We start from the raw sequence: 12,277 nt of genomic DNA, 5'->3' as shown, positions 1-12,277 counted from the left end.
AAAACGCAAAACTGACCTGCTGAACGTGAACTCGCTCACCTATAGCCTATGGATGACATAATTATGTGATGATTGTATAGCTGGACAACATCGACTTTCAAGGAACTAATATATAGCAATAAAAAGGAAATAGCGGGAGCAGCAGCAGCAGGGAGCCGAGCCGAGTCAGGGTTCCCAGATTGTCGTACTCAGAACTTTGCGTTTATCGGTTTCGACCCAAAACCGTCGTTCCCACACAAATAATGTCATGCAGTTAAGCCTTTTGTTCAAGCTGTTAATGACTGGTGATTTTTTTTACAGTAGTTACGGACAAATACAAGGAGAGCAGTGATGCCAGATTGTCGTTCTCGGCCTCTTATATTTGCCGATTTCCGACCCAAAAACTTTATCCTTCACCGCAATAACGAGATTCACTTATAGTTATCGTTAAAATCGTTAATCACTGATGTTTTGTGGCAACAGTGAAGGAAATGAAAAGGAAGGATGAGGGCTTGTGGACTGAGGAAGGACAATTAAGGGGAGGGTGAGGCTCAAAGAACATGAAAAGGGTGAAGAAAGACGGATGCCATGTTGAAGGAAGGGTAAGAAAAGGAAAAGGAAAAGGTTGAGGCAGACAAAGATAAAGGGGATATATACAGTGTGCAGCAGAGTACGATAATTCCCGAGTCCAGGCCGAGAGTGTGAGAGGCGGCGGCCGTGCTCAGCTGGCCACGTATTTCCCTTCATTTACAAGTCTTCCGGCGCACCCACGGACCTGATATCTTGTAAGGACGGTGACTGTACTGGGCCCTAAGCCGTGGCGGCCGCGTTAAGTCTGGGGCAGCGCGAAGGGTCAGTAAAGGGGCGGGAGGCCGTGTGATCGATGTGGGCGGAACTGTCATGGTGGAGGCGGGGAGAGGCGGCGCCGCGGCCTGCTGCCCCTGCACCTGTCAGCGCCACCTTGCCCGGTGCTGGTTGGTGCCACGGGCAGGGGCACGGGGCAGGGGGCAGGCCTGCTGGTAGCCGCGGCAAAGGCTGCTTTTATCGATGCGGTTTGGGTTTAGCGCCATGGGAAAAAAACATGTCATTTAAACTTTCTGAGCTCTTTTTGTCCAGAATTTTAGGAGATTTTGTATCCGCGGGACAAACATTTCTCCTCCTTTCATATATAGTACCATTTCAAAGAGACTGGGAACAACCCAGGCAGGCTGTGGTGCGCAAAGCTGTAAATACTTGACTGTGGTTGGCTAAAGGCAATCTTGTGACAAACGAGATCAATTTCATTGGGTTATGTATTTTTGCTTGCATAATCTGACAATGGTGGCGCACAGTGTCACCAAGGCAGCCAGGCAAGGAAACACAACTGCCAGCGATGGCAGTCTGAGCAGATGGAGAATTTCTTATTGTTTATTTTGTGCTAAACGTTACAGCAGCTTCTTGAAATATGTATACAGTAGAATTAATGATTTTTGCTACTCCTTTTTTTCATTCTTTTTATTTTTTTATTTATTTTCTTTGGTTTCACTCACGTACGGTGCCGGACTGCCGGTAGGCTTTTTTATGGTTAGCCCCAGCCCGTTGTGGCACAGGCAAGTATTTATAGTGGCACCATCGCGCTTAGCTCATGCTGTCCCTCAGAGCTCATCTTTGATCCTCTTCGAGAGAATCTAGAGTGGTCTCCAGGACAACATGTGGGCAGTCTTAGGCCACTTGGACAGAAAAATTGACAGCTTGTTTGTTGCAGTGGGCGGGATGCAAACCTGCGCCTTTCTGAATGGTGCTCCAGCACGCTGACCGCTCAGCCACTGCCTCCGTGGTATCTAGGTTGATTTGAGGGTGTGGATAGCACTTTGTCAAATTATGAGTGGGTAGGGCTCTTTTATTATCCTGGTCACCAAGGTCAAGTAGTGTGTATTTATCTATTAAAGCACCCCATCACACTGCTTTAGGATGAAAATAGTTTTGGTCAACATTACCACATACCTCAACTGCAGAAAGAAAAGCCTAAATATGTACTGCATTTATTGAACGGTTGTAATACTGAAAATGATGGATGATTTTAAGGAGACTTTTTAATTGGATTATATATTTCCCACAAATGAAATGCTATTCCCATACAAATGGCAGAACAGTTGAAGTATTGGTACATATCACGTCATCACTGTAGAAAATGGGATTGTTTGTTTTTAAATTTGGAAGTACTATGTAGTACATATATTAGACTTTTGAACTTTAAAAAATCATCCAGCTAAGAAATCACTGATACTGAATGATTATCAATAGTTTAAAATTCTTCTTCAGGTTAATTTGTGCACAAATCTACCGGCAACATGACGGACTCCAAGTACTTTACCACCACCAAGAAGGGAGAAATATTTGAGCTGAAGTCAGAGCTCAACAGTGACAAGAAGGAGAAGAAGAAGGAGGCCGTGAAGAAGGTTATTGCCTCCATGACTGTTGGTGAGTGTTGGTGCCAAGTGTGTGGCTTGAACAGAGTGTACTTTATCCTTGTTGTTCTAGTTTTGGGGGGCATATTGAAGCACTTTATTTTATTAATATGGAACAGGATGGATGAGTGTGTGTCAAACTATTTGTAATTGATTTATTATGGGTCCTTTAGGTTTTGAGTTTTGGTATCAAACTGCAGATCAGGTATGGAGGCAAATCTCTTATGGTTCATTTGTCCTTTTCAGGGAAGGATGTGTCAGCGCTGTTCCCTGACGTTGTGAACTGCATGCAGACAGACAACCTGGAGCTGAAGAAGTTGGTGTACCTCTACCTGATGAATTATGCCAAGTCCCAGCCAGACATGGCCATCATGGCTGTGAACACATTTGTTAAGGTATATATGGAGTGTGGAGGCATATTTTGCTAATACAGGCAAACATCACTAGGTTATCATACACCCTTGAACTTTTACTACCAAAAATCTATATATGATCTTTTATAATCATTTATATAATCTAATTGATAGTTCAAGTGATCAGATGTGATTAGTTTGCACTCTGCTGCACAAAAATGAGAAGAATTGTCTATCACCAGGACTGTGAGGACCCCAATCCTCTGATCCGAGCACTGGCAGTTCGCACAATGGGCTGCATCCGAGTGGACAAGATCACCGAGTACCTCTGTGAGCCCCTGCGCAAATGTCTCAAGGATGAGGACCCATACGTGAGGAAGACTGCGGCCATCTGTGTGGCCAAGCTGCATGACATAAACTCTTCCATGGTGGAGGATCAGGGATTCCTTGACCAGTTGAAAGAGCTCCTCTCAGATTCTAACCCAATGGTGAGTCACAAGGCAGGAGCCAGATTTGATAGTCATGTAAATAGTGTTTGTCCTTTGATGAGAAAAGTGCTTGAGGGGGCATAACACCATCACTGAGTTGTTGTGGTGCCAGGACAATACCCCAATCAATCCATCATTGTTCTGCTTTGAATTGTTGTTCTTTGTACTTTTTACAACTTCAGTCATTAAATCACCTTGTGAAAGCAGGATTTCATATCAAGGAATGAGGTGAGTTAAACGCTATGATAAGTTTCTTGCAATAAATTACAAATCTGCCACTCTCAGGTGGTGGCCAATGCTGTGGCCTCCCTGACGGAAATCAACGAGGCCAGCAGCTCCGGCCAGCCCCTGATGGAGCTGAATGCCGCCACCATGAACAAGCTGCTGACTGCCCTCAACGAGTGCACGGAGTGGGGCCAGGTGTTCATCCTGGATGCCCTCTCCCAGTACAGCCCCAAGGATGAGCGAGAGGCACAAAGGTAATGCCTCCAGCTCTGTGCATGGGCACTCAATACATGTGAAATTGATTTTAAAGAAAATGTTGTGAATTAACATCCTCATCACCTCTCTTCTCTTCCCTCCTCTAGCATTTGTGAGCGCATCACTCCCCGCTTGGCCCATGCCAACGCTGCCGTTGTCCTTTCTGCCGTTAAGTGCCTCATGAAATTCATGGAACTGATGGTTAGTGACTCAGAGTTTGTGAAGAACCTGACCAAGAAGTTGGCACCTCCCCTGGTGACCCTGCTGTCCTCTGAGCCTGAGGTAAGTGCAACCGCTGGTGAGACAAGCCAACTGTGGTCAGTTTTGAAGAGGTTTGTTAAGGCCTGTGCTCATATTACGCATTGTTAGTGTTCTCTGTGATTTCTTGTATCATCTGTGTGAGAACAATTAATCATGCCATAGATGGTTAAGGATTCTTAAATAATTTCCTCTTTCAGTGTAAATATTTGTAAAGAGAATCTGAGACTGTGGGTGGTAATTTTTTCACCTTTTCTGCCTCCATTCAGGTTCAGTATGTTGCCCTGCGTAATATTAACCTAATAGTACAGAAGCGACCTGACCTCCTCAAACATGAGATGAAGGTGTTCTTTGTCAAGTACAATGACCCCATCTATGTGAAGCTGGAGAAGCTGGACATCATGATTCGTCTGGCATCTGAAGCAAACATCGTGCAGGTCCTCTCAGAGCTGAAGGAGTAAGTTGAGCCTGCAAGACTGATGATGAAGTGTTAAAACAGTTGTCATTGAGCTTTAATGGTTTTTGAGTTGTGCAGTTTCCTGTCCTTTGATCCCTAAGTTCTTGTGGCTCTAAGTTCAGTGCAGTCTCACTCTTCTTTGTACAGGTACGCCACGGAGGTGGATGTTGACTTTGTACGCAAGGCTGTGAGGGCCATCGGGCGCTGTGCCATCAAGGTAGAAACATCTGCCGAGCGCTGTGTCTCTACCCTCCTGGACCTCATTCAGACCAAGGTGGGCCACTTTGTTAAACCAGGGGAAAAATATGCACAACTTGCTCACTTCTGCATTCTGTATACAACTAGACTGTATCAGGTATATTTGTTTATTTGCATTGATACAATTAATTATTCTTTTCTTTTTTTGCATGTGAATTTTTTTTATTTACTAGGTCAATCACCAGCTGATTTGACAAACTCATTCAGTACCTTAATAGAGTCTTTAAATTTTGCAAGTAGCTACCCAGTATTAAGTAGACCCACAGTAACTATTACAGCCAAGCCTACTCTACAAACCTGACAAATTTCGTGTAACAGAAGCAGCCAAATCTGTACAAGAAAATGGATGAAAGTGGAAACTAATATAGGAATTAGTCATATATACTCAACTAATGGGGATCCACAAGTGTCCATCGGTGTGGGGTGTGTTCCAGTATATTACCTGGTGATGATGCTTTGCCCTCTGTGCCGCAGGTGAACTATGTGGTGCAGGAGGCCATCGTCGTGATCAAGGACATTTTCCGAAAGTACCCCAACAAGTATGAGAGCATCATTTCCACCCTCTGTGAGAACCTTGACACCCTGGATGAGCCTGAAGCCAGGTAGGTCTTCTTTCTGCCGTTTGCATTACATCCATTCACAGCTGATCATCTGTTTCTATCTCCTCTTGTCCTCTGCATCTTGCTCTGTAAAGCCTTCATGTCCTCCCTTACCTCATCTATAAACCTCCTCTTTGGCCATCCCCTTTTCCTCATGCCTGGCAGCTCCCTTCTGATATACCCACCACCTACCTATTTTGCCTCAGGAAATATGCAGACCATAAAATAGATTTCCTGAAGCTAGGTAGGCACTAAACCATGACCAGAAGCCCTCAGATTTGTCTGGGCTTGCATCACTTAGGCTCTGAGGTGTTGAGAGCATCTTAGACATTACAAGTGAATGAGATTTTAGGGTTGTAGGATGTTTGTTGGACAGCCTCTAATAGTATATGTTGCTGTAAATGATAAGCAATTTCATGAAAGTAAATACAAAGTAGGTTTATAGATGCATTGTATGCCCCAAGACGGTGCAGGGGATTTGTCGCGGGTTATTGGTGGTAAAAAGCTTCTGTCGTGTGCCACAGAGCCTCTATGATCTGGATCATTGGAGAGTATGCTGAACGTATTGACAATGCCGATGAGCTGCTGGAGAGCTTCCTGGAGGGCTTCCACGACGAGAACACGCAAGTGCAGCTGCAGCTCCTCACAGCCATTGTGAAGCTGTTCCTCAAGCGCCCCACGGACACCCAGGAACTGGTGCAGCAGGTGAGGTGGTGTAGCCCAGGCTCAGGCACAGCTGTGTTGCCATGGATTACTTACTTAATGAGCCCTGGAACTGTTGTGTTTCTCATTTGTTAATGTGTTGACCTTCTCCATATTGTTTAATGATTACCTTATGTAAGCATATATTCCTGAAGTGATGTGCCTTAGAAATATGCAAGATTTTTACCTCAGTGCTTGCATCTTGTTGAGTGTCATTGTTATTTGGCGATGTGTTTATGAAAACTTAGTCGGTCATCATTGAAAGTTGTGCATCAGGTCCACAATATTTTGTGTTGGCAGGTGCTGAGTCTGGCCACACAGGACTCAGACAACCCAGACCTGAGGGACCGAGGCTTCATCTACTGGCGCCTCCTCTCCACAGACCCCGGGGCAGCCAAGGAGGTAAGATTTGTGTCTCAGCATTTTTTTCCTGATGTTTGCATTCTTTTATGTAATTTTTTCCCTCATTGTGCCACTGGCCAACACAGCCCATACAAGGGCATAAGAAAGTTGTCATAGAAGAAATTAGATTTATGGAAAAATACAATGCAATGAGCAGTGGAGAAGTGGGGAGGGATGGATGAGGGGTGAGGAGTGTAGTGTGTCGAGGTGATAGGTGGACCTAAGTCCTTCTGGGCGGTGCAAGTTTAGGTGTGTGTGTGTGTGTGTGTGTGTGTGATACAGTAGTGTTGTCTGTTAGCAGCATCCCAGTGGCCCCAGCCTCAGCTTGCCTCCAGCAGTCAGTGTGTTGCCAGCTTGAGAGGCACAGAGAGCAGTCATGTGTTCTATTGTTTAGCTGATACTCTTGCTGTTTTAGATTGTTTTCAACATGAAATATTGTTCAATCAAGAGAAAATATTGCCTACAATATACAAAGGAGATGCTGGCAAAGAGAAGATGGAGAATTGGTGAAGAAAGGAATGAGCCTCACCTTGTGGTGCCTGTCACCTTTACAGTTTCTGTCAAGCACATCCGTCATAAGTGACTAAGTACCATTCCTCCCGTTGTCTGCAGGTTGTTCTGGCCGAGAAGCCGCTCATAGCAGAGGAGACGGACCTAATTGAGCCCACCCTGCTGGACGAGCTCATCTGCCACATTGCCTCCCTGGCGTCTGTCTACCACAAGCCTCCCTCAGCCTTCGTGGAGGGACGCACCGGCCTCCGCAGGGCACTACCCAAGGTCTGTGGGGAGGCTCTGTCTCTCTCACTCTCTCTCTCTCAAGTTGTGAATATGAATATCATGAATGCATGTGTTAAGATTGAGATATACAAATACATTCTGTTAATTAACAAACCTTCCTTATCAAGTGTGACTTGTAAACAAACAACTAAAAATACCTTTATGTGCAGACCCCTGGGGACAATGACACCGGTGGTGAGCAGCAGCAGCAGCAGCAACAGCAGCCACAACAGCCCACGGTCATCCCCAACCAGGACTCCCTCATCCCTGACCTCCTCAACATGGACATCAGTGCCCCTCCTGTTGTTCCTGCTGCCCAGCCAGGTACTGATGTCTCGGGCGGGGAACCAGTTTATGATTTCATGTTATTTACATTAGTACATCAGTAATCATGAAAGAATTACTGTACTATTCCTTGATAATTCACTCTCCACCTCTATGCACACACTTTTATTGAATATAACAATGCATATGCAGTTACATGGATACAGTTAGGCGAATACAGCCAGATGAGGACAGCTATTTACTGCAGTCTCAATATCTCTGAAAGCCAGTCCAGGGGTATTGGTTCCTTATCCACCAATGGCTAAGGAGACAGAGGTGAGCACCGAGGCCACATGCAGCTTGGCGTATCCCCCAAACATTACCTTTACTTCCCCTTCCCTCAGTATTGTGGATGTATATCAAGATTGGACAGACTGTCCAATATAGCTTGACAGAATCCAGCTAGTTAGATACAGCTTAGGGGAATGCAATTTGTTTAGTGAACACAGCTGTTCTCACTCTAAAGCATACTCAGGTGGCACCCTGGACCTGCTCAGCGGAGGTCTGGACTCCTTGCTGGGAGGGGGTGGGGCTGACGTGGCAGCTGCCCCTGCCCCGGGTGTGGCCCCGGCAGCTGGAGCAACCTCGTCCGCAGGTGTGTATCCATGTTGAGTCAAGTTATTTTATTTATTTATTTATTTTTTTTTTTTTTTATCTTTCAATATCTTCCCTATATCTTTATCTGAGTTATATTAATTATTCTTTTTTATCTTTCTCAATATCTTCCCTTTTTCTTGATCTGCCTTAGCCTTCTGATTTTCTTTATCTTACCCTTTTTCTTCCTTCTAGAGGTCATCCATAGGGTAGCAAAGGGTGGGAAAGTTTCCAGAAAAATAGGAACTTTCCAAGGAAGTGTTTTAAGCGTCAAAAATTGTATTTCCAAGATGTTAGGGTAAGTTTAAGGAACTTTCAAACACATAATATCCAGACACCTAGAGCATAAATTAACAAAGAAAACCTTCACTGTGTTACATAGAAAGTCTCATTTAACAAGAATGAATAAATTATTTTTCTGAGTCAAGACATATGGTAACTCTTTGGGGTTTTGTTAGGTCAGGTTGGGTTAAATTCAGAGTATCTTCAAACTCATAATAGGCAACAAACAGCTCATGGCACAAAATAACAAAGAAGCATGTATGATTTTTCCAAGTCAAGACGTATGGTAACTTTTTGTGATTTTGTTAGGTTAGTTGACCTCCATTACATCTTTGACTGGATATATAGATAGATATAGTTAGATAAATAGATAGATAGGTTAGCTCAAGCACCTGTATGCAAGTTCTTGTGCTCCCTCAGGCCTGCTGGGTGACATCTTTGGCATCCCCTCCACTGCCACACCAGTCTACAGCGTCCCTAAGCAGGTGTGGCTTCCAGCTAACCGCGGCAAAGGCATGGAGATCCACGGCACGTTCAACCGCAGGTGGGCTTAATGGGGTTGCTGTCAATTTTTGTCACTAATGATTTTTCTTGTTGCCGTCATCTACAATGTTACCATCATTGTCATTGGTGCCTTGCTTGACACATTAAGAAAGTTTAGGTCACCCCCAATCCCTTCAAAAGAGAAATTTAAAGCAGAGAAAGCAAGAAAAGAGGGTGAAGAGAAATATTCTTCCACCAGCAATCATGTGAGTAACCCAAAGAACCGTCTGCAGTGTCTCTGCTGGAGCAGTTGTTACAGTGATGCCAGTCATGTACTGTAATACTTTCTCCTGCTTGTGTATAATAACTGCAGGTTTTTGTGGTGTAGTTTTGGCAGTGGAAAAATTGCTGGGGAAACAAATAACAAATTGCTACTTGGAAGAAAAATAACTCTACTTTAATAACTAATTACCTGCTGTTTTGTTGTCTTCAGTCATGATAAACATTCTCCTTCTGTGCTTTCCTGTCTGAAGTTGTATGTGTATGATGTATGGTAGGAAAGGAAGTTTGAAAAAAATAATCACTATTATTTGTGTCATTTTAACTTTGTATACGGTATTACATACTTCATCTCTATAAGTATGTAGTTTGATCATTTGCCACTGAAGAAGTTATACATGTTGACCAAAACCTCCTGCAGGAATGGCATCATCACAATGGACATGACCATCCACAACAAGGCAATGCAGCCCATCACAAACTTTGCAATCCAGCTCAACAAGAACAGCTTCGGGATCAGTCCAGCAGCGCCCCTCAACGTGCCCGCTCCTCTGGCCCCCAACCAGTCTGTAGATGCGTCCCTCACCCTGTCAATCAGTGGCCCTGTCCAGCGCATGGATCCCCTCACCAACCTGCAGGTAACCTTATCACACCTACCACCCCTCCTTCCATCCACCTTCCCAGAAACTTTATATCACCCTTCCTGTCCCAATAGGTAGCTGGATATGGGAATAGAAGCCAGAGAAATAGTTTGAATATGTAAACAATGTAGATTATTTACTCCAGTTGCTGTATTTTAGGATAATAATGACTAATGTTATTATACTTAACTGGCTAATTGTAAGTTATGGATGTGTGTGCTGCTGTTTGACACTTCTGAGTTTATAGAACTAACAGTAACTTTATTTTGTGTGCTTCAGGTGGCCATTAAGAATAGTGTTGATGTGTTCTACTTTGCCACCGTGATGCCCATGCACATCTTCTTCACGGAGGACGGCGCCATGGAGAAGCGGGTGTTCCTCTCCACCTGGAAGGACATCCCCAGCCAGAATGAGGTCCAGTTCAACATCGACAATATAAACATGAACGGAGGTATGTGTTGCTGTACTGTCCTTGGCACCTTCACTCGTGACATTGTTGAGGTTGAGTTTAAGCTGTGAATTTTGTTCTAACTTATTGCTTTTCAGTGTAATATCCCAGTCTCCTTTCGCTATTAAAAATGTTTACTAGTTTGTATCTCGGAGGCATTGCTCCCTCAGGAAATTAGCACCATAAGGCTGCCAAAACATGATTGTCCTAAATTCTGCCTTTATCTATTTACTCCTTTGCTTTTTATGGTGTTATCAGGCACTGGTGACATGTTGATTTTTGCCTTCTAGTTTTCTTCTCAAACTACTTTTGTATTGTGTCACAACTGTATTTCATTGCTCCTATGCACAACCGAGTGGTTTAAACCTTTTGCTTTCCTCACTGTATTACATTGGTTATAAAACCTTTGTAACTTTTTATGTCTAAACAAACTAGTCAAGGTTGGTACATATCTGTGTAAAGTTAAGAGGCAGAATGGCCTTATTTTTATTTTGTGTTGTAAATCAGATGAAAAGATCACCAAGTGAAATTGGACATACTCAACAATCTTGCTTAATTCATGTATTTTAGCTCAGATTTCGGCATCTTAAGAGCACAAGATTGCCACTGATAACAGAAGATGCCTTGCCATAGTTCTGTCTACCTTGATTTTTACAGATTAAAGTAATTAGGGTGCCCGGGCACACTGCTAGCCTCCTCCATTATAGTAGATGTGACTGCTTGCAGCACAACGAATAGCCAATGGGACTGCCGTACCTGAGTGGTAAATGGTATTAAAGAAGAGGCTGGTTGTTTGTCACCAATATTTCATGTCTGTATGAAGTCACTTTATGATCAGCTTTACATTCTTCCATCCCTGTACCCACAAACAGATGCCATCTCAAACAAGCTGCAGAGCTCCAACATCTTCACCATTGCCAAGCGTAACGTGGAGGGCCAGGACATGCTCTACCAGTCCATCAAGCTCACCAACGGCATCTGGGTGCTGACGGAGCTCAAGCTGCAGCCAGGCAACACAACTGTCGTGGTGAGTGTGTGCAGGGCAGGGGTGTGGGCAGGGTGTGGCAGAGTAAAGTAGGGCAGGGATGAGGAAAGGTGGAATATGGGATATTAGAGTAGGGAGGGCAAAGATTAGCTGGATATAATGAGATTGAGGAAAACACTGACAGTAAAGATAGAAGGTTTGGGGAGGATACCATTCTACCAAATATAATTAGTTGTGAACGTCCAAGACAAGTGTTGTCAAAGGTGCTGCAAGAAATGATGTTTTTATATAAACTGCTTAATATAAGTAGAAATGGTTGACTCTCAGGAGTGTTGGTTTATCTTGGACATATAGAGCACCCCATCCAAGTCTTAATTGATGCTGAGAACAGTGACCCAGCCATGTGTAAGCTTGCCACTAGCTGCTCACTTTGGGGTGTTGTTGTTGTTACTGTTGACAGGACATTTTACCTTATCACCAGAGGATGTGAGCAAAGAGTTTTCATCTGACTTGTGTTTCCTTGCAGCTCTCCCTAAAGTCACGTGCCACAGATGTTGCACAAGGGATCTTTGAGGCCTTTGAGGGGATCCTGCACTGCTAACCAGTGTGCAGACTTGCTACAACCCTGAGGCAGCTGGGTCCGTGCCCGGTGTGTTCATAAAAGACTAGTAAGTGTTGTGGCAGTGAGGACAAGGGGCATAGTGTTGCTGGTGGAATGCCACACCGAGAACATGAAGTAATACTGACCCTAGATCTTGGTCCTCTGAATGTTGATGTGTTAATTGTTGTACAGAGCATGAAAGATTAGTGGATAAGACGCCTGTTGTTATAATGTTCATTCCAGCCTAGCTTACAGAGGTGATCTGTTAGAGGCTAAGATGCATATATAATTATTATCTCTAATAAATATATCAAATCCACATCAACTTTCAGTGACTCCTTCACAACTCTCCTGTTGAATAAGTAAAAGTTGTACTGTTATTTTCACCTCACTGTTAAGAATGATTTCAAGACCCATAAAGTATAGTGCAGTCATGCTGT

At 43.9% G+C, this 12,277-nt stretch overlaps 1 protein-coding gene across 1 annotated transcript; it reads left to right on the top strand.

Annotated features, from left to right (window-relative positions):
* Positions 1-633: 633 nt before the first annotated feature.
* Positions 634-12,156, top strand: LOC126984999 (AP-1 complex subunit beta-1-like). Its single transcript, XM_050839225.1, has 19 exons — positions 634-764; positions 2,281-2,439; positions 2,673-2,821; positions 3,022-3,267; positions 3,553-3,746; positions 3,855-4,029; positions 4,275-4,462; positions 4,610-4,736; positions 5,195-5,322; positions 5,844-6,024; positions 6,322-6,423; positions 7,036-7,200; positions 7,371-7,524; positions 8,000-8,119; positions 8,821-8,944; positions 9,584-9,800; positions 10,083-10,254; positions 11,124-11,278; positions 11,763-12,156. The coding sequence occupies exons 2-19, from the start codon at positions 2,310-2,312 to the stop codon at positions 11,835-11,837; spliced, it is 2,802 nt and encodes a 933-aa protein (XP_050695182.1). The 5' UTR covers positions 634-764; positions 2,281-2,309; the 3' UTR covers positions 11,838-12,156.
* Positions 12,157-12,277: the final 121 nt, after the last annotated feature.

This window comes from Eriocheir sinensis, chromosome 58 (genome assembly GCF_024679095.1).
Source record: "Eriocheir sinensis breed Jianghai 21 chromosome 58, ASM2467909v1, whole genome shotgun sequence".
Classification (NCBI taxonomy): Eukaryota; Metazoa; Arthropoda; class Malacostraca; order Decapoda; family Varunidae; genus Eriocheir; species Eriocheir sinensis.
This window is presented reverse-complemented; position numbering and strand designations above follow the sequence as displayed.

What these genes read in the sequence shown, in the direction of transcription:
- LOC126984999 (XM_050839225.1), top strand. Translation starts at nt 2,310, where the DNA reads ATGACGGACTCCAAGTACTTTACCACCACCAAGAAGGGAGAAATATTT. An exon ending in ACCCCGGGGCAGCCAAGGAG is followed by an intron (nt 6,424 to 7,035) that starts GTAAGATTTGTG and finishes CGTTGTCTGCAG; the next exon opens with GTTGTTCTGGCCGAGAAGCC. An exon ending in TGTTCCTGCTGCCCAGCCAG is followed by an intron (nt 7,525 to 7,999) that starts GTACTGATGTCT and finishes AAGCATACTCAG; the next exon opens with GTGGCACCCTGGACCTGCTC.